This window comes from Columba livia, chromosome 13 (assembly GCF_036013475.1).
Source record: "Columba livia isolate bColLiv1 breed racing homer chromosome 13, bColLiv1.pat.W.v2, whole genome shotgun sequence".
Classification (NCBI taxonomy): domain Eukaryota; kingdom Metazoa; phylum Chordata; class Aves; order Columbiformes; family Columbidae; genus Columba; species Columba livia.
In genome coordinates this window covers 4,948,244-4,967,893 of record NC_088614.1, presented here as the reverse complement: position 1 = coordinate 4,967,893, position 19,650 = coordinate 4,948,244, and the positions used below count along the sequence as shown (strand labels likewise).

The window sequence follows — 19,650 nt, the reverse complement described above, 5'->3', positions numbered from 1 at the left end:
GTGACTTGTATGATTTCTTGGAGGTTTATGTCCAATTTTTATGTAATTTTGAATGTATCTTGTTCTCTTTGCATCTGCTGCTATCTTTCATTCCCTTACCTGTTTTCTTGTTATTTCCTTCCAACATTCTCTTTTAATATTTTTTTTAACTGCTGTTCTGGTGGTGCCTTATCAGTTAACCGTAAATATTGTTATGTTTGCATAAAAACTGTTAAGAGTTTCTAAATATCATGCTGTCAGGGACATTTCCAGAAGCCACAGATTAGTACAGTGGAACATATATGGAGATCAGCTGGGCTTTGTAGAACTAGGGAGAAATATACTTACCTCTCAGATCCCAAGGACCTTACTTACACAAGGATGAGCATGCTGGTTATATTGCCTGAGTATTCATAAATGTCTTGCACAAAAATGATTGCAGATTTCTTAATTACATGCAAGTTTAAAGTACAAGGGGACCAAAGGCAGTTCAAGGTTCAGGTCAGGTTCAATTCCTTAATCACTACTGTTAAAACATAGCAGCTTCTGATGTACAAAAGATGAGGAAGCATGATGCAGATGAAGCGTTGTCTGAAGACAGTTGTATTGTTTCTCAAATAAGTTAATGCACATTTTTCTGCAGCTGCAGAGGTGCGTGACTTTCTGAATTTCTGCTTATTATTTGTATTTAAACTGTGCATAAGTGCCACAGATGTAAGTGATGTAATAGTGATATGAGATTCCAGCGATTGGATTATGAAGGTGCACTTGATTTTTACTGTTTCTTATGAAACAAATCAGTACTGATGCTGCTGTTGGGTGTGGGTTTAGTTTGTCACAGGTCTTGTAAAGATTGTCCAGCGTGCTACGTGAGGAGTTATTAGTCTGTAGAATACTGAGTGACTGGTAAATATCTTCCATTTACAGTGTAAGTACTGATTTGTGTTTTGTTTATGGTAACTTAGAATCTTTGGCACAAGTGGAAGTTTACCTCCAAAATAATTTAGGAGCAATTTGGTATTACATACATGCCAAGCCCATTACATGCATAATAAAAGTGCTCCAGTAACTTCACGTGTATAAGAACAAAATTAGCTTTTAGGTATCTTTAAAAAGTAACCACATTGAGATGAGCTAGTTGTACAAGGAAATTAACTGAAAACGCTAAGTGTTCACTACTCTTTGTTGAATTATTTCCTTTCTCCTTTTCACTGCTGCAGCCTCCAGACCTTCTGGCTTGACGGGAATTTCCTCACCTCCTTACCAGAAGAACTGGGAAGTCTGCAACAGCTCAGCTGTCTTGGGCTTTCCTTCAATAACTTCTGTGAACTGCCAGCAGTTTGTGAGAAACTCGTGGTCTTAGACAAACTAGCACTGGCAGGGAACTCGCTGGACACCCTGGACCTTGCGGCGCTGAACCGTATGAGTCACATCAAGAGTGTGGACCTGAGGTGAGGGGGGAAAACTCGCATGTGTGTGTGAACCAGATGCCACTTTCTTTTACAGCAGAGGAGCTGTGTAACTTCTAGCACGTTTTGCAATAAGCTAGGTGTAATTTTTTCTCTTACTGATTGTTTGGCTTTTGGGGAGTGCAGAATTCACTTAGAGAAGCGAGGTTAACTGAGCAATGCCTTAAGCCACTGAATGTGGCTCAGCCCTCGAGTTTCCTCTTTTGTTCCATGGTTACCATGAGCTTTGATCTCTCCTGCCCTTTTTGCCTTCCCCCTGTCCCAGAGCTGTGGTTCTGGTTCTCCAGGCTGCCGACTGCAGAGCTCTCAGAAAGGGACAAAGAACTTTCTGTCAGTGGCACAGCAGCCTAGTGTCTGGTCTCTGCGTTGGCTTCCTGTGGCTGTGCAAAGTAGCTGTCCCTTGGCCTGGCTTCTGGCTTCTAGACTAACCTTCAGAATCTCTTAAACATTGGGGAACTAGTAAAGTGGTTTCACATAGCAGTGCAAAGGAAATGTTTTCCTTTGTGTTCACTACCTGAAACCCACCATTACTCCTCACGCGTTTCACTGTGCTCACCTTTGGCATTATCCTTCATCCTTCTTCCTTTCCTCTTCTTGCTTCTTTCTTTTTACTGATGTCCAGTGTTCAGTGCCTTGTTTTCTGACTTTAGAACTCCTATCTCTGAGTGTTTAGGCTGAACAACCTGAAGAGAGCAGCAACTGACACTCTGGAGGGGAACAAATCTGTGACTTACATGGATTTACGAGACAATCAGATGACAGATCTGGATCTGAGCTCCTTGGGCAGCCTGGAGCAGCTGCACTGCGAGCGGAATAAGCTGAAAGAGTTGACGCTGAGTGGCTTCTCCCTGCGGGCCCTCTATGCAAACAGCAACTGTACGTCCCTTTGCGTTCTTCACCTTCTTCCTTCAAGCCCTGGGAACAAATTAAAATAGCCCTTTGTCCTCTCCCACACACACAAAAGAACTTGTGCTGATGTTACAGCAGTGAGACCATGTGTGATGGGTCTTCCGAGGTCAGCTCCTAGGGATCACATATGTATGTGTGCAAGCAGGCTGTGTAACGGGAGGAGGTTGTGGGGTTGAGTTTACTGTCCAAGGAATTCTTCCAGTGAGATGTGTTTGGGAGTCCACAAATAAAAGTACAGTTTTTCCTTGTTCTGGTGCCCCACGTGGCAGATGGAGAAACGGGATAGTGAAAAGCTGTCGTGTGATATGGCAGATGTATGAAGTGTGAACTCTGAGAACTACAAGTAGAAACCCTGAATATCCATAAAGTAAGACTATGGGTATCACTTGCTAGCTACTCTGTCTGCTCCTATATGCTGTTTTTCCTCTGAAGCCCTGCAATCATAATTATTTGCTTTACTTCATCAGGTCTGACAACTGTCAATATTTATCCAGTTCCTGGTCAACTGACATGTCTAGAACTCTCTCAGTAAGTAACTATACACCACAGAATATAAAGCAAGTATCTGGACACCTTTGCTGGTTTCGATAGAAATTTTCTTGAGCTTTCAAGTTTTTGAAAGAGTTGAGAGCAATTGAGGGAAGTCATTCTGCCTTCACAATAGAACTCGAAAGCCCAGCACTAAAGGGTGATGCAAGTATCCGAGAGCAGAAGCCCCTCTGAACCAGTGCGACCCGTTGAGGTGACCGGCTGTCCTTCAGCTCTAGGTTGTCAGCAGCACAAAAACAAAGCACGGACCACTGGACTTGTGGCAGCTTACTGAGCTGAGTGGTGGGAGTCTGTGGAGCAAACAGTTAGAGTAGCTGCCAGTGATCCCTGCTGTTGGCTTCATTGCTGACGTCTGCCCTCGGAGCAGCATTGTGAGACCTGTAAGACAGGATACCCAGGGGACCTGAGCACCTTTTGCTTCAGTTCTGGGTTGAAGCACAGCAGCAGGATAGCATAGGGTGGCCTGTTTTGCTGATGTCAGTGCTGTAAACAAAAAGCCTGGTCATCAGAACCTTGCATCAGTACTTCTACCAGTCATGCACCAGCTCAGTTTGCATTACACAGCCAGCTGTGAGCTAAATTCTGCATGACTAGCTCAGGTACTGTTGTTCATTTTCTGCTTGTTGGTTTGGTTTGGCTGTTGCTGTCATGCACCATTCAAACAGCCTATGTTCCATATGGAGTGCTGCTGCTAAGCTTTTCCCCCTTACTTTTCTCAGCAATCAACTGCAGTGTGTCCCAGACTGGGCCTGTGAAGCAAAGAAACTGGAAGTTTTGGATGTGAGCTACAATTTCCTTGTGGAGCTTCCATCAAGGTCAGCAAACCTTCTTATACAGAGCTGAGCTTTCTTCTGTGGTGAGCTGACTGAAGAGAGAGGTGCAGTGCTGTTCCACTTGCTTTGTTCCTTGTTGTGCACAGATATAATCCACTTACTTTCTCTGTCTGGCATTGAAAATACTCTGTATTCAAATGTTGGAAAGAACTAACTTCCAAATCAGCTTCCAAATCAGTAATTTCATCCTATGCTCCTGGCTTCTGCTGCAGCTGTTTGCACCTGAACTAGAACACACTGCTATGATTTATTTGTGTTACCATAGTGTTTGTGAACACAGGTCATAGGTGAGGTCCCAATATGTCTTTTATTGCCCCACAGAGATTTCATCTGTTACCTTTCACAGGGAGATATCAGGTACAATATAGCTGATCTCAAAAGTAGCTTTCACAGCAATTCAGTAGCCAACTCCTTTCTCCGTGTTTCCTTTTCAGTTTCTGCAGAAATGTGGTAAAGGGGAACCAAGAACTAATATAATTTTGCAGATATTTATGATGACTTCTACAAGGTACCAGGGATATCATGGGAAGAAGCGAAGCACAAATGTTCTTAGCCAAACAAGTGTGTTTGGTGGGGGTATGACTGTGATGAATGAGACACAATGTGTAGGGTAAGCTGTATTGAAATTGAACGGAAGGGTGGATTACAGTGGAGAAATGCAGAGAGCAGGTTGAAGCAGTTTAAGCAGCAGGCATGGGAAGTGATCTTCACAGTGACATTCTAAGGGTTGTCAGAGACAAGACTACATGCATCAAAAGCAGAAAAGGATGTGACGAGAATGCAATAATGAGAACTTAGAAAATAATTGTAGCAGTGCCAATGGATGAAAAAAAAACAAGTTTTAACTATGTTTTGCAAAAAGAACCTGCAGAATTCAGACATAGAAATGAGTTTTCTGAAAAGGAGTTTAAGCATTTTTAAAGAGTACTAATTGCTGTATAAAAATTACTGTGTAAAATTAGGGATCTCTTCCAATATGTGTTTGTCATCAACACTCTAAGTATGTCTTGTGTACAGGTAGAACTTTGCCAACGTTGACTTTCAGCCATTGATCAAGTTAATCCAGCAGACTAAAGCTTAAAGAGCCTCATGTAAGGAGATATAGTTCACAGTGAAGTTCTCTTTAACGCTTTTTTATCTGAAACCAGAGTTGTATCAAATTGGTGCATGACAGTGTTGAGTGGAGATACCCAAGCCAGCTCTGGATGGGTCAGCTTGTATAAGGAAACTGGTGTATCTGCATTTGAATGGCACTTTTTTTTCTTTCCCAGTATAATTAGCTTTGAGAAGCCACAGCATACAGAAAGAAACCTAATTAGTTGGCCCACGTGGAGCAGTGCACTAATGCAGCTTTAGCATTTCATGCCTCAAGGGTGTTCTGTGCAGGGCTCTCGGAATATTGTCCCAAATTATCACCTCACGCAAATGGGCAGGGTGGTTCTAGGCTACGTCCATGTGTTTTCATATGTCCTTTCTCAAAATTCCTGCAAGCAATCCTCTGCAGCTCATGGGGAGGAGCCTTTTTCCTTCAATAAGCACTGCAATTGTGGAGAACGTAGCAACAGCTTCAGAAGTAATACAGGAGCGCTGTGCAGCATGGTAAAGCTCTAAATTTAAGTTGGCAAGGGAAGAATTTATTTCTGACTACAAGTGAGAATGATCATTTAAATCCATCCTTTTGACCTCTCTTTCTTTTTTCTGCCTGACAGAGTGCTTGGCGTATGCACACAGACAGGTTTGCACTGCAAGGTACTGACCTGCAGTAGCATAGAGGGAAATGAATGTTCACTTGCAAGTGTTCACAGTGATTGAGGCACCTTCCACATGTGTTTTTCTGCTTTGTCGTTATTTGTTTTATGGATCAGTGTATTTTAATCTGCTGTACAGTCAAATTATAAGAATTAAATACTACCTTTCCCACTCTGTGGATGTGAAGAGGAGTGAACCAAGCTGATACAGAAAACCCTGTGTCTTTCCAGGATCCTCAGCAGCTTGAGCCTTCGGAAGTTGATGGTGGGGCACAACCGTCTGCAGAGCCTTCCACCCCTTGTAGAACACATTCCCCTGGAGGTGCTGGACCTGCAGCACAACCTGTTGACTAAACTCCCAGAGACGCTCTTTGTCAAGGCTCTGAAGTGAGTGGCAGTAGCGAGTGTCTTTTGTCTGCATTAATCTTTGGAGCTGTAAAGGCCGATAGTGGCACCTCCGATGGTCCTTGCAAGGTGCCCTTTGCACAGGAGATAATGAGGCGTGTGCTTTATGAGAGGGTGATTCAGGCACCATGAGGAAGTCATCAAACTGATTTGAGGGAATCAGTCCCTGTTACTGTTTAATTACAGAAAAACAGAGGCTTTCCTTACCCAACAGCCAACTGAAGAATTAGCTTCAGTTGCAACTGTTTTGAAGATCATGTTACTGCCTGAAGAGTTTTGTCTTTTAAAGTAGTTGCAAAGGTAAGAAGCCATACAGATTTTCAGTTACTACAGCAGAAAGTACATCATGTCATTGGAGAACAGTGAGAGAGACCCTTACAAATGAACAACCCTTCCTAACTGTCTATTCAGACGTGTCAACCCTTTTTTCAAAGACTGAGTAAGAGTTTATGTAGTCTGCTTCCACCAGTGTTACCCACCCCCTTCACAGGCTCTTCAGCACTGTTTGCTGTTAAATGCTTTTTGCTATATAGCTAATAATCATTAGTAGACTCATAAAAATGTGAGTAGGGATGTTACACTGTGTTGTCTGGCCTCCTGTCTAATGCTGTTGCTCTGTCCACAATGGCAATTGTATAGCTTCTTTTCCTGCTGTTAATGGAGTAGTTTAGATGATGTAAAGTCTGATTTTTGCACTTGCTATGGTTAGCCTCAGGTACCTGAATGCATCTGCAAACAGCCTGGAGTCCTTGCCGCCTGCATGTACAGAGGAGGAGAGTCTGAGCATGCTGCAGCTGCTTTACTTGACCAATAATAACCTCACAGATCAGTGCATCCCTGTCTTGGTGGGGCACCCAAGCCTACGGATCTTGCATCTGGCAAACAACAACCTACAGACTTTCCCTGCAAGGTAAGTAGTGCTGGGGGGTGAGATGGTGCTGACCAGGAGGGTGTTGCCTGCCTTACTGCGACTGTACAGAACCAGTGTCAAAGCAAGGTGCTCCTCCTGGTGACTGATGACAAGGCCAGCCATTCCTGGACACCCCGAGGAGCAGCACGTGTAGGGGCATTGGCACGGGGTGCTGTTGGCTGCGGTGGGTGTCACTGGCATGCAGTGCTGCTGGCATGCAGCTTACTGTGCTGCCTTCTATTGCTTTCCAGTCTTGCCAGAACACCCTCATTCAGACTTGTCTGAAATCCTGCCCAGTGCAGGTCGTGTAATTTCATTCATTAATTCGTGCACCAGGCTTACAATTCTGAGTTTAAATAAAAATAAATCTATGCTCAGCATAGAAACTTAAGAGGCTGGAGACTCCCATGTGTTCCTACTAACTTATTCCAGTTGCTCTCAGTTACGTAAGTTCTTGTTCAGTGAGAATTATTTATCTGCTTCTTTTAACCAGTATATCAGACTGTCTTTCTAGTATGAAAACTACATAGTATCAGCTATTTTTTTGTGGTGCAGTTGATTGGCTAGAGGGAAGGGATGTTCAGAAGGTGACAAGTTCTTGCCTGTAAGTATAGTATTCTTTTGTTTCCCTTTCAGCAAACTCAGTAAGCTGGAGCACTTGGAAGAGCTGAATCTCAGTGGTAACAAACTGAAATCAATTCCCACAACAGTGGCAAACTGCAAGCTGCTTCATACACTTATTGCACACTCTAATGAAATCAGCATCTTTCCAGAGATCCTGCACTTGCCCCGTATTCAGGTAGTCTTGTGGAGAAGGTAAAGGTATCAGGGGAAAGTTTGGGTTGGAGAATGGAGTACCTGCTAGGAGAGGAATGGGAGATCACAGCGTTATGCTTGATCAGCCTGAGAAGAGGGCACAGAATATGCATTCTAGATCTGTTGCTTTTCAGAGTTGATCAAAGGTGGCTCATCTCTCATTTGTCTTTACCATCTGTCTCTGACGTGGTGTATTTCTGGTTCACCATTTGAGACAGGAGGGAGTGTTCTGTAGTGAGGCACGTTTGTATACATAGGCCTTCTATTGTCCCTAGTTTGACATATTCTTTCAGTATTGGAGTCTTGGCTATTGCAGGTTATAAGTATTTGCTGCTTATAAATTGTTCTTTTACTGGTAGGTCAGACCCATTTTCCTGACCTGTTTGTGTGCTCATATGTTGTTTGGAAGGAGTGGTGGAGAAACTGATCACATTAGAGAAGAGAGAATATTTTCTTTGTCATTGTGCTTTTTTTGATACTGCAGTTTGTGGACTTGAGCTGCAATGAGTTAACCGAAATCCTAATCCCTGAGGCACTGCCAGCTGCCTTGCAAGAGTTGGACCTGAGCGGAAACACAAACCTGGTGCTAGAACACAAGACGTTGGAAATCTTCAGGTGAGCCGTGGAGATGCCAGCACAGTAGTGACCTGCACAGGGAAGGGGAACCCTTCCCAGGAGGGGAGATGGGATGGTGAAGTATGTATCACAGCACTGCATGATGTTATAATGTTCCATGCCAGGACCTTAAACTCCTCTCCTTGACACAGTTCTTTTTCACCGGCTGCTGTCTAAAACTCTAAGCTGGGCAAGGTCCTTTGGCCAAAAGCTGTTCAGCAGGCTCTAGGAGAGAATGACTTTTGTTCTTCCCTCTCTGTAGTCACATTACCACACTGAAGATTGATGCTAAGCCCTCCCTTACGGCAGACTCGGCACTCACTTCTACCTTCTGGAGTCATGGAGTAGCTGAGATGGCAGGCCAAAGAAATAAGTGAGTATTGTGGTCTGCTGCATGCTGACACTTCGTCTTCTCAGGGTGCTGAGTGGAGTGCACTCCTAAGAACCCAGGCAGAACTGTTTTGCTCAAGAACTTGTCTGTCCCTCTGTCTCTCCAGGTCTCTTTCACAGTCTGGGTAACTTAAGCCTCTGCATTGTCCTTCCCCTGAGTTTTCATGCTGATCCTGGAACGCCTGGACTTTGCTTCCCACCCTAGCCGAGATGCTTTTTCTTTCTCTTGCCGGCTGTGCCCATTGCCCTCTCCTGAGTGTGGTCGGGGAGGGCTGGGGAATTCCAATAATGAACTGCAGCTGTACATCTCATGGGGCAGTGAATGCAGGGATGATGGCTTTGCTGCCTTGTGAGAACAGCACTCATGGCAAGGTGCCTGATGGCTGTGGTTTTGGGAACAATATAATCTTTTGAGACATACTAACTTTGCTCATATGCTTTTCTAACAGGCTGTGTGTGTCTTCCCTGGCACTGGGGAGCTTTGCGGAGGGGGTGGAGGCTGTGTATGGCATGTTTGATGGTGACAAGAATGAGGAGCTGCCACGCTTACTGCAGTGCACCATGGCCGATGTACTCTTGGAGGAGGTACAGCAGTCAGACACCATGTTCATGTCCAACACCTTCTTGGTCTCCCACAGGTAGGACAGTGAGCAAGCTGGTCTTGGTGGGACCTGCATAGGTATATATTAATGCATTAGGTGGGTGAGGCTGCTCTCCAGAATGCCCATCGCTGGAGTCTGGAGCCTTCCTACCCCTTCTCCTCCCGCAGGAAGCTGGGCATGGCCGGGCAGAAGTTGGGTTCCTCTGCTGTCCTTTGCTACATTCGTCATGATATGACTGATCCAGTCAGCAATTTTTTTCTGACGGTGGCCAATGTGGGGACGTGCCAAGCCATTCTGTGCCGAAGTGGAAAACCCCTCCCTCTCTCCAAAATCTTCAGCCTTGAACAGTGTTCAGAGGAAGCCAAGAGAGTCAAGGAGCAAAAAGCCATTATAACAGAGGTAGGTTTGAACCCAGGAGCTTGGTGCAAACACATAGAAATAACAGGGAAGTTCCAAAGAACTGGAAAATAAGTTGTCAGTGAAGGTCTGAGAAATCATTGCCAGTCATGTGAGTTTTATGCTCAGTGGGTCTTTTTGAAAGCATCAGATTATTTGATAAAAGTGTTTCTGACAGGGTTGATCTGTTCATGTGTTATAGCTCTGTGAGGTGCTATACTCCATACTACTCAGACTGAAAACAAGTGTAGAATCAATGTAGCATGTTAAGCGGTTTAAAAACTGACTGATTGATGGATTCTGAAAAATAAAAGTGAAATCATTGTCTAAGGAGACTTTGCTCCATGTGTCCTCTGCTGTCTTTTGACACTTAGCAGCAGCAGCAATGTTTAACACACAGATGACACAGAAATTAAGAACACTTTTAAATCCAAAACACTGGGGAAGCTGCGTACTCAGCATGCACTGACTTTTCAAAGGACTGTGGGCAATTTTCCAGCTGGGAGACTAGTGCCAAGCTGGCCAGGGGAATATCAAGCAGGAGCAGGAAGGAGAGCCCAGGTTACAGCAGGAGTGTGAGACACCTGCTTGTTCTGCTCAGGATGTAGTGTCCATACTTCAGAACACAGGTATATATTAATATGCGGGAAATAGAAAATACACAGAAATTATTTAATGTCTAGATAAATGGCCTTGCAATGAGAAAGTAAGAAGTCACTATCTCGCTTATACTGAAAAAATAAATTTTGTGTTAGTTTGATGACTGAGATTCTCTGATCAATGTGCAGCAGGTTTCAGGATGGTTTGGCAGCAGCAGCACCTTCTTCAGAAGGTGACAAAAAGTCTTGTGTACTGGAGTTGTGCATTAACATACCTTAGTGCCCCAAACCAGTACACGGGCAGGCAAAGGACTGTCCTCCAAATGATCTAGTGGCAAATCTAATGCTACTGCCCTGTTTGTCTTGTCTGCAGGACAACAAGGTCAATGGTGTGACTTGCTGTACTCGGATGCTGGGCTGCACGTACTTGCATCCTTGGATCCTGCCCAAACCACACGTCAGCTCCATTCCACTGACTGTACAAGATGAGCTGCTGCTTCTGGGGAACAAAGCTCTGTGGGAACACCTGTCCTACACAGAGGCTGTCTCAGCTGTGCGCCACCTGCACGACCCACTAGCTGCTGCAAAGAAACTCTGCACTTTAGCCCAAAGCTATGGTTGCCAGGACAATGTAGCTGCAATGGTGGTGTGTCTGAACATCAGTGAGGACAGCTGCACGTGTGAGATGCACGGCCTCATGCTGCCAGGTCCTGGGGGATTTAGTTCCACCACCACCACCAAGCCAGCAACTCCTTCATCTAGCAGTGGGATCGCTTCAGAGTTCAGCAGTGAACTGTCTGCTTCTGAGGTGAGCAGCGAGGTGGGCTCTACTGCTTCAGATGAACACAACGCTGTTGGTCTTGACGGCAGTTTGCTACCACGACAAGAGCGGCGTTGCAGCCTGCATCCTGTACCCCCCTCCAGCATCTTTCAGCGCCAGCCTTCCAGTGCCACCTTCTCTAGCAACCAGTCTGACAACGGTCTGGACAGCGATGATGAGCAGCCCGTGGAAGGTGTGATGACAAATGGTAGTAAAGTGGAGGTAGAGGTGGACATCCACTGCTGTAGAGAAAAGGGCCTGGAGTCCGAACCTCCTGCTGCAGAGTACAGCTCCTCTGCTCCAGGGCCAGAGGATGACGCTGGGCTTGTCCTCATCATTCGGAGGCAGAACAGTGTAAACAGCAACACTGTGCAGAGAGGGGTCAAGGAGAAGTGTGAACTGCAAAAATCTCTTTCCTCGTGCTGTCTTTATGGAAAGAAGCTTTCCAACGGCTCCATAGTGCCCTTGGAGGAGAGCCTCAACCTCATCGAAGTAGCCACAGAGGCACCCAAGAAGAAGACAGGCTATTTTGCTGCTCCATCCCAGATGGAGCCAGAGGATCAATTTGTGGTGCCACCTGATCTGGAGGAGGAAGTGAAGGAGCAAATGAAGCAGCACCAGGAGAATGGAGCAGATCAGGAGCAGAAGGAGGATCATGCAGCAACTCTGCCAGAGGAGTTTGACACAGCTTTGTAACCCCACAAGTACTGTTCCCGCAGTGTCTGTGCCAGGAAGCTCTGTACCGTAGGGGCTGCCTGGCCCTCCAAGGGCAGCTGGGATCTGCTAGAAGTACAGTCTTCTGCTGCTTCCTTAACAGAGTTGAGGAAGAACTGGGAGGGCTGAGGTCTGGGCTGTCCACTTTTCACTGGAGAGTCTCAGTTGTTCTATGAGCACTCAGACCAGCAGCTGAGCTCTGTTAGGGACTGTCTGGAAATTGTGCAAGCACTAGGAAGAAGGCAGGTGTTCCAGCGCCTGCCTGTGACTCCTTGAACCTCGAGGTTCTGCCAGCTCTTCAGGAAGGGCTGGCACGAGTGTGGGGGTGCGGAGGCTGCTGAGGGGCAATGTTCAGTGTTTGGAGTCCTGTGAATATTTCTAATGCAGCCCCCATGCCCCCCAGCACCTGACTTTGTTATTCCTTGAAAGAATACAGCCAGTTGCAATGAAACTGACCCAAGAATGGTTTCCTACATTAACTGCAAGCACTTTCATTGATTGCACTTAAGCTGTTCTGCTCCCTTTCAGCCCAGCACTTTATTATTTAGGGTTAGGGGAGAGAAAGCACTCCACAGCAGGTGTGATGGGGGCTTTTCCCAATTGATGTTAGGGCAGTGGAGAACTCAGAGTAACAGTGTTCTGATGAGCACAGGTGCAGGGTAGAGTGAGAGTTATGGTAGGATCAGCCTATGCAGGATGAGAAAATACACAGCTGAGTAATAAACAGGTGCCTACTGGTGCATTTTCTGTGGAGCATAGGGAAGATCCGCTCTGGACCGTTTGATTAGGGTGATGTGTAGAGCCAGTGCTTCTAGCTGCAGAGCACAGACCCAGCTCAGCAGCAGCTTGGCTGCCTCCGTCATGGATGCTTCGCAGGAGAGGCTTCCTGTACCCAGAAGACATGGGATTAAACCAGGAGCTCGTGCTTGTTTCAGTGAGGTGCTCTATCTAGGAGGAAGCCCAGTTGCCCACAGTGGGGCTGGGAAAGCGTCCAGTGCTGTGTCCCACCAACACAAACCTCTGCACTGTCAGCTGCAGCATCCTCGCTTGCCTCTGAAAACAGGAGTCATATTCCAGACCCCCAGCAACCTGCATTTCATGATACCTGCCCAATTTGGCCACGAACAAGGTGAAAGCATACTTACTGCTGCCTAGTTTTCAATGCAAAAGGAAAAAACCAGAACTTTTCATCTTAATAACATCTTTATCAGCACTGGAAAAGATATTAAGCAGTCCCACTCATGATGAGCTGGCCACTCTGCACTCAGCAGGTGAGTCGGCTGCCTGTGTGCTCATTGTGTGCAGGGGTTGTGAACAAGCGCTGCGGCGTGCGGATCCGTCTTCCTCAGCTGGCAGAGAGCAGTGGTGCAATAATCCTGACTGTAATGTGGGCTAGTGCCTTTTCCTCTTCATTAATTATATTTATGAAGAAAACTTGAAAGTTTATTCTCAAGAGCTTTGAGGGGCTTGAGTTGTATATTTTTGGATCAAATTCAGGCCTTGCTCAGAAGGACATACTGTGCAGACTACTTGTAGAATTCTGTCAATATATCTTTTGACAAAATCTAATGGAGTTTTACAAAGATTTCAAAGCACCTTGAATTTCTTCTCACTAGGAAAAAATGTATTTTTACCATGCATAAGAGAGCAACATTTTAGGATATACTTTGTGCTAGTTACAGTGTAATTGTGAAACAACACAACTTTTTCCAAAGTTTAAACTCTCACAAATTTGGGCTGTTTAAATGCCTGCGTCATTTGGAAATTGAGAGAAAAGCTAATTCTTAGAATCACAGAAACAGCAGCATTTGAATCCCTGAGGCAGAGAAACAACAGCAGAAAAGATTAGAAAAACTAAACCCCAAACCTCTTTCATGTTGTCTTCAGAGGAGTATGCAGAAGAGGCTCATCCCAGTGTATTTGACTGTAACTTTGAACTCAGTCACTGGTGAGAATGTTACCAAACATCTGTGCCCAGCCTAACACTTTCAGATACCTACCAGGGCTGCAGAGCAACCTCTGCTCTACAGGACTGGTGCAGAAATACACTCTTCTTTCTGAGTAAGACTGTGACAAACCTTGCACTAGGATGGGGCAGATGTTAGTGCAGATCAGGTCTGTTTCTTGCACTGATGTGGAAAACCCAGGGTGGTTGCCGGTCTGAACCAGCAGCGTTGCCTGGCGCGTTGGCGTTGCCGCAGGGAGCGGGTTGTGCACAGCTCTGCCTGGCTCGGGGGGAATGACCAAGGAAAATAAAACTCTGCAATGGAGCCTGCAGATCTCAGGGCTGCTGCTTCTCTTGGTAGTGGCAGAATGGAATGCAAGGAGTTCCTGCTTAGCCTTACACTCCAGTGCCATTTCTGGTTGTGAGACAGAAAGAGAGCTCCTATTTTCTGTGGGTGTGAACTGTCCCAGCAGAACACGGCTTGTTCTGTTGCATGAGGTAGAGTCCGTGGCTTTCTCTGCTTAAGCTGACATTATGAACTGTTTGTCTTACTCTGGGCAGCACCGCCTGAGTGCTTCACACCACCTTTTGTTCTCCTGCCTCCCTGGAGCCAGCAAGCTTCTCCTTTGTCTTCCTCACCTTACTTACTAACACCACCTTAGATTTCAAACTCCCTCAGAGCGCTGCTGTGGGTGCAACAGGTATGAATGAGCAAGTCTAGTGCAGGACTCGTAGCAGGGGATGGAAAGTGTTTTCCCAGTTCTCTTCCTGTTCTTCAGTCTCTTCCCTGATTTGGTATGTGGCTCTTGCACAGGTGACACATCATCTGCACACAGCCACGTCACTAAGAACGTCCCGTTCACGAACAGACTTGCTATTAGAGAGAGGTTCTCAGCCTGGGCTCGTCCGGTGCTCTTGTCCCTGCTGGTGATGCCAGACGTGGGTAACAGCCATAAGAGACTTGGCTGCTCCATGCTGCCACCTGCCGGTTAGTCTGGTGAGTCGGTTTGTCCACGTCTTCAGTGACTCCCGCTCTGCTGACGAGCATGCTCACTGAGAACAGGTACTTTAAAGGCACTGACCTGTCTGCCCTGTCCTGTCCAGAAAGGCTTGTGCAAAAGGAACCCATAAAGGTTATAGTCAGTGATGAGTAGTCGGGGCCCAAATATTGAGGATAAGGGACAAGCTCCAAGTTGTTCCCAGCACCAGGAACGTGGTGGAGGCAGCACCACAGATGGCCAGGACCTGATCAGAACCCTCAGTTCAGGGGTCAGTCCTGTAACAGGGATTCGTTGGGGACAGGCTGCGAGGCCGCAATGCTGCTCCTCGTGCCTGGGACGTTCCGGAGTGTCCACGCTCCTGCAGGTGACGGCTTTCCTGTCCCTTGCCAAAGGCTGTCTTCAGGCAGTACGTGTGTTCACCTCTTTGGTTTTGCGCAGTTGTTGTCTGCTGTCCCATTGCTGCCTGAAGACTCAAGTGTGTTTTTTCCTCTTTTTTTTCACATTTTGAAATGCTACCTTTTTTTAATTGGACTCATATGACCCAGTGCATGTTAAAGAAATATTGCAGTGTACCAACTGTTTATTAAATACTCTTTTTTCATGATTTTTGTTTTAAAAAGGAGAATATTTTATGTATCCCACTCTGGCATGCACCTATAATTATCCCCATTTTTATCGTGTATTGGAGTAGGGTGTCCACTGAATGCACCTTCAGCACTGTGGCCTGTGTTTGTGTTGCTTTGGAGAGGCAAGTAACGTAAGATGGCTGGAAAACACTATTCCATTGATTCTTTATTCAGATGTATAGAGCAGTCCAAGAAGGAAGAATATTTTTGCATCAACTTTTCAGCCGACCTAGCAATAAAGATTTTTACTTTCATCCGACTATACATTCTGATTCCATTACTGGGCTGGAGGGAGTTTGTGCAGCGTCGCAGTCGGACACGGTGTGAGCAGCAGCTGCGTGGCCGCGTCTCCTCGCCCAGCTCTGCCGCTTCCCCACCCGCCGTCCCACAAAAGCGACTTGCAGAACACTGTGAGGGCGCAGTTCACAATACCAGTTGTTAGGCAGCTTTCTGAATCCTGCCCCATGAACTCGCTCTAAATGGTAGCGTGGGTCTCTGGAAGGAGCTGCAGCACGCAGGAGATGCAGAACCATTAGAAGAAACAGGACCACAGTGGAGTGTCCACGTCCATCCCTGTGCTGAAACACTCAGTGCATCGAGAGAAATCAAACCGCCCCCAGTACCTGGTGTGTTTTCTAGTTAGCATTTGGTTTACTGTTGCATCTCTAGTTCCAACAATGTTCCATGGGGTTTGGTAACTGAGGATTTAGTCGCTGGTGCCAGTGAAACCAGAGGTATATCCAAGACAAAGCATGTTTCTTGTGTGTTTAGGTTGGTGGTTGGGTTTTGGAGTCTTTATTTGGTTGGTTGGTTGTTTTTTGTGGTGTTTTGTTGTCGTTTTTTGCTTTTTTTTTAATATGGGCAGAACTGACCTGTGAAGCCAGTGGTGGTTCCATCCTTATACGGACCATGCACATCGTGGACACTGCTCTAAAGTGACACTTTATTCTGAGGTTTGATTTTGTGATTCCAGTACTACTTTTCCCTGTTAAATTTCCTAAATAAGCTTTTTTTTAAGTAAATTTTACCTTTTCTAAAAATAAATAATACAAGAGCAGCATCTCATTTCCCCAACTTGTACATTTAAAATGTATTTGAAAACAATGTATTTCTATCTTAAACCACCTGCTTGAACTGTTAAAGTTTTGGCTGATTCTCTCAATTCTGGGCATCTTTTTTAAGCAAAACTGTTGTATACCAATTATGTAAAAGACCATTTCATACAAAACTGTGCCCTCTCCAGGAGAGTTTGAAAAGACATTGTGTCACAACCGAGGCTGAGTGTATTCATCATTTTGCAAGTTTATTTCAGGATTCTCTGACAGCTCTATAAATGCCACATTCAAACTGCCCCATTAGTTCTAAGAGACCTACAAGAAAGCAATAATGAGCTGCCACAACCATGGGCCTCAGTCCCTCATTTTTCAGAGCTCTGTTCTCCATGAGCAGCCACATGCCCTTTGCAAAGAGCTACATAAAGCTGTTCATCAGCAGCGTGTGTAACAGCAGCACTCGTAGCAGGATCTCCTTGGAGGAGAACAAGACATGGCAGAGGTGAGATGCTGTGCGCAAGGCTGCGTGGGATGCAGGCAGTTTGCTGCTCAGCTCCATGAGGACAGTCCTCTGCTAAGAGGGCGCCAGCAGATGAAGACAAGCCATTGGACTAACTTTGTGTCTACTACTAATTCAGTAATGCAAACTCAAGTTAGGAACAGCTTGACTCTGACGTATTTAGAGCTGCGTTCAATGTGTGTTCTGCTGCAGCACTAAGGATGCGCTGCCCAGGAGCAAGGAAAAATCTTTACCATTAGTGGAGTGGAGGAATCATTCTAAAGCTCATATAATTGTTCTGGCTTCTGTTTCAGTTTGTGAACTGTCCTGTAGCCCCAGACAGCCAGGCCTCCGCTCAGCAGGTACGCCAGGACGGCCACGCAGCCCGAGAGGCCGGCAGCGATCTCTGCCCCGTGCAGGCTGCACCTGAAGCCCTGGTAGCCTTTGCTTTGATAAAGCTGCTCTCTCTCTTTGCACACTGATGAATTATAAACCTCCAGCAGAAAATGGAAGAAATAGTAGAGAGCAGGCACGATGCCAATTGCAACCATTATGTCCAGGATGCATTCAAGTAGCAGCCATGCTGGGAAACGCCATGGTAACTGTAGAACACCAACCAAAATAAGTGTGCAAGAGAAGACCAGGAGCCCCCCTCCCACGGCCATCGCTGCCCTGGCAATCGGCACCTTCAGCAGCTGGAAGCGCTGGTCCAGCTGCCGGGCCCGGTCCCCGTCGGCGCCGCTGAAGCCGCTGTAAGCCCCGCCGTACTGGTAGTAGTAGATGCCGCCCAGGCTGGGCAGGCCCGTGTAACCTCCCGTCGGGCCGCAGGACACGGAGCTGCAGACCAGGATCAGCACGGCGAGCAGCGCTTCCACCATCTGGCAGCAGGCTGGAGGGAAGGGCGGCGGTGGGGCCGGGCGGGCACGGCCGGGCCCCAGCGGTCCGGCCAGGAAGGAACCTCTCCCTGGCCGGGCGCGCCGCTCCAGCGGGACAAAGGCAGCGGCTCCCGCAGCCACCGCGGGGTCCCGCGGCCCCTCCCTCCTCGCTCACCCCTGGCCGTGCGCAGGTACCGGCAGCGACCGCACTCCAGCAGCCCCGGCGCGGCGGCGCGGCTTCCCGGCGGCCCCTCCAGCGCTGCTCCGGGCGCCCTGCTGAGGAGAGACGGAGGCGGGGCTAGAGGCGATAGCAGCGACCCGCCCGGGCCCCTCACACCCACCCGCCCCACACCGAGCCCCGTCCCGTCCCCCGCCCGGGCCCCGCACACCCGCCTGCTTCCCCTCACCGCCCGCCCGCCCCGGCGCGTCCAGTCTGCGGGGCTCGGGGGCTGCTCCGCTCCGCCGCGGCCCGGCCCGGTCCGGCTCCTCCGGCGCTGGGGGCGAAGGGCCGGGCCGCGCCGCGGGGCGCTCGACTCGGGGCTGGTGCCAGCGCGGTACGGGGTCGCGCCGGGCCGGGGTGACCGCCGGTCCCTCCACCTGGGGCTCGGCTCAGCCCTGCCGGGGCGCTCCCGAGGGCGGTGAGCGGCTGGGGCCGCGCCCTTCCCCGCCCCGGGGACCTGTTCAGGTGTCGCTCCCGCCCCGTCGGGCCGGTTCACGGACCTGTTGTTCACCCGTGTCCCTTCTCCGTTTCTGTTCACACGGACACTCTCCCCGCAACACCCAGTGGCGACAAGATCCTGAAGTTCCCCATCTGCCATATAACAAGTACTTGTTTGCACCTGTTGGAAACGGAGCACTGTCTAATTTTCACAACTGCCACTTTTTCCTGTGCTCTGGGTTTTTTTCAAAGTGTTCGGCATTCAGCTTGTGTGCTGCCTCATGCCACTGCAAACCTCAGTTCTGCCCCTCTGTTCCCTTCTCAAACCCACCTCCCAGACTTTTGATGTCCTGTATCAGCAGCGGCACCGCTCCCTTTTTGTACCAGCTGCCCTTCTCTGGACGTTCCCCTCCACCTTGTGATGCAGTGACTAGACCTCCATGCAGCACTCGACACGAGTGCACCGGGGGTTGTATAGCAGCTGAACAGCTGCCACTGCCCTGCCCGGTGCTCCTCCTGCAATGCACCGCGCTCTGTTGCTTCTCAGGTGCCCTGGCCTGCAGAGCCCACGTCTCCAGAGGACAATCATTAACACCCTGCGATCTGTCCTACAGTGCAACTGCCGGGTTCCAGTTCAGCACTCTGCAGACCACGTTTAGGTAATTTTCTTTAGATGCATTATCTTATATTTATCTACAGAGAACCTTACAGGCCTCTTCTGTCTGTTTGCTCAGGGCTGCTTCAGACAACACGATGTGAACTTTTTACCGGGTGCCCTATTTCCTTGCACAGTAATGTCCTGCTGCCCAGCGGGACTGGCTGCCATCCTGTCCCAGGAGGCTGCTGAGCACCCGTCACCTTTCAGCAGAGGAGGCAATGAACTGCTCCTTTGTTTATCAGTGGTTGCTAGAGTGAAGGCAAGTGCCATGCACAACTGTCAGTATTTCTCAGGTCTGATATGGGCAGAGGTGATTCAGGAAAGGCTGAGTGTCGTGGGAAAAAAATGAACAGTGGGACAATTTGGAAACACAGAGGGAAGCAGAGCAAACTGTACAGCCAGAGTGAACGCGTTTAACCAATAGTGTGACCAAGTACTGCCTTGCAAAGCTTTAGCATTGCAAATACTTAGGTTGCATTTAGGAAAACATAGACTTTAGGGAAATGGTTACACTGTGGGGTCTTCAACACAGTGTCTGAATGTGTGCCCCGAGAGGTCCAAATTTGTCACTAAGATGCAGAA

General features: G+C 47.7%; 2 protein-coding genes across 3 annotated transcripts in view; one reads left to right on the top strand and one right to left on the bottom strand.

Annotated features, from left to right (window-relative positions):
- PHLPP2 (PH domain and leucine rich repeat protein phosphatase 2) overlaps positions 1 to 16,386 on the top strand; it is a 31,582-nt gene extending 15,196 nt beyond the window's left edge. For both annotated transcript variants that reach the window (XM_065028238.1, XM_065028237.1), the window contains exons 8-19: positions 1,200 to 1,430; positions 2,122 to 2,324; positions 2,825 to 2,885; positions 3,626 to 3,721; positions 5,719 to 5,874; positions 6,602 to 6,802; positions 7,439 to 7,601; positions 8,103 to 8,233; positions 8,496 to 8,606; positions 9,073 to 9,261; positions 9,393 to 9,624; positions 10,594 to 16,386. In XM_065028238.1, the coding sequence (XP_064884310.1) occupies positions 1,200 to 1,430; positions 2,122 to 2,324; positions 2,825 to 2,885; positions 3,626 to 3,721; positions 5,719 to 5,874; positions 6,602 to 6,802; positions 7,439 to 7,601; positions 8,103 to 8,233; positions 8,496 to 8,606; positions 9,073 to 9,261; positions 9,393 to 9,624; positions 10,594 to 11,736 (2,917 nt within the window). In that variant the 3' untranslated portion in view covers positions 11,737 to 16,386. The remainder of the gene's footprint in view (positions 1 to 1,199; positions 1,431 to 2,121; positions 2,325 to 2,824; positions 2,886 to 3,625; positions 3,722 to 5,718; positions 5,875 to 6,601; positions 6,803 to 7,438; positions 7,602 to 8,102; positions 8,234 to 8,495; positions 8,607 to 9,072; positions 9,262 to 9,392; positions 9,625 to 10,593) is intronic.
- Positions 16,387 to 16,604: 218 nt separating this feature from the next.
- Positions 16,605 to 18,193, bottom strand: MARVELD3 (MARVEL domain containing 3). The gene is made up of 4 exons (XM_065028322.1): positions 18,160 to 18,193; positions 17,928 to 18,028; positions 17,564 to 17,766; positions 16,605 to 17,479 (listed from the first exon to the last, which is right to left on the bottom strand). The coding sequence occupies exons 3-4, from the start codon at positions 17,753 to 17,755 to the stop codon at positions 17,156 to 17,158; spliced, it is 516 nt and encodes a 171-aa protein (XP_064884394.1). The 5' UTR covers positions 17,756 to 17,766; positions 17,928 to 18,028; positions 18,160 to 18,193; the 3' UTR covers positions 16,605 to 17,155.
- Positions 18,194 to 19,650: the final 1,457 nt, after the last annotated feature.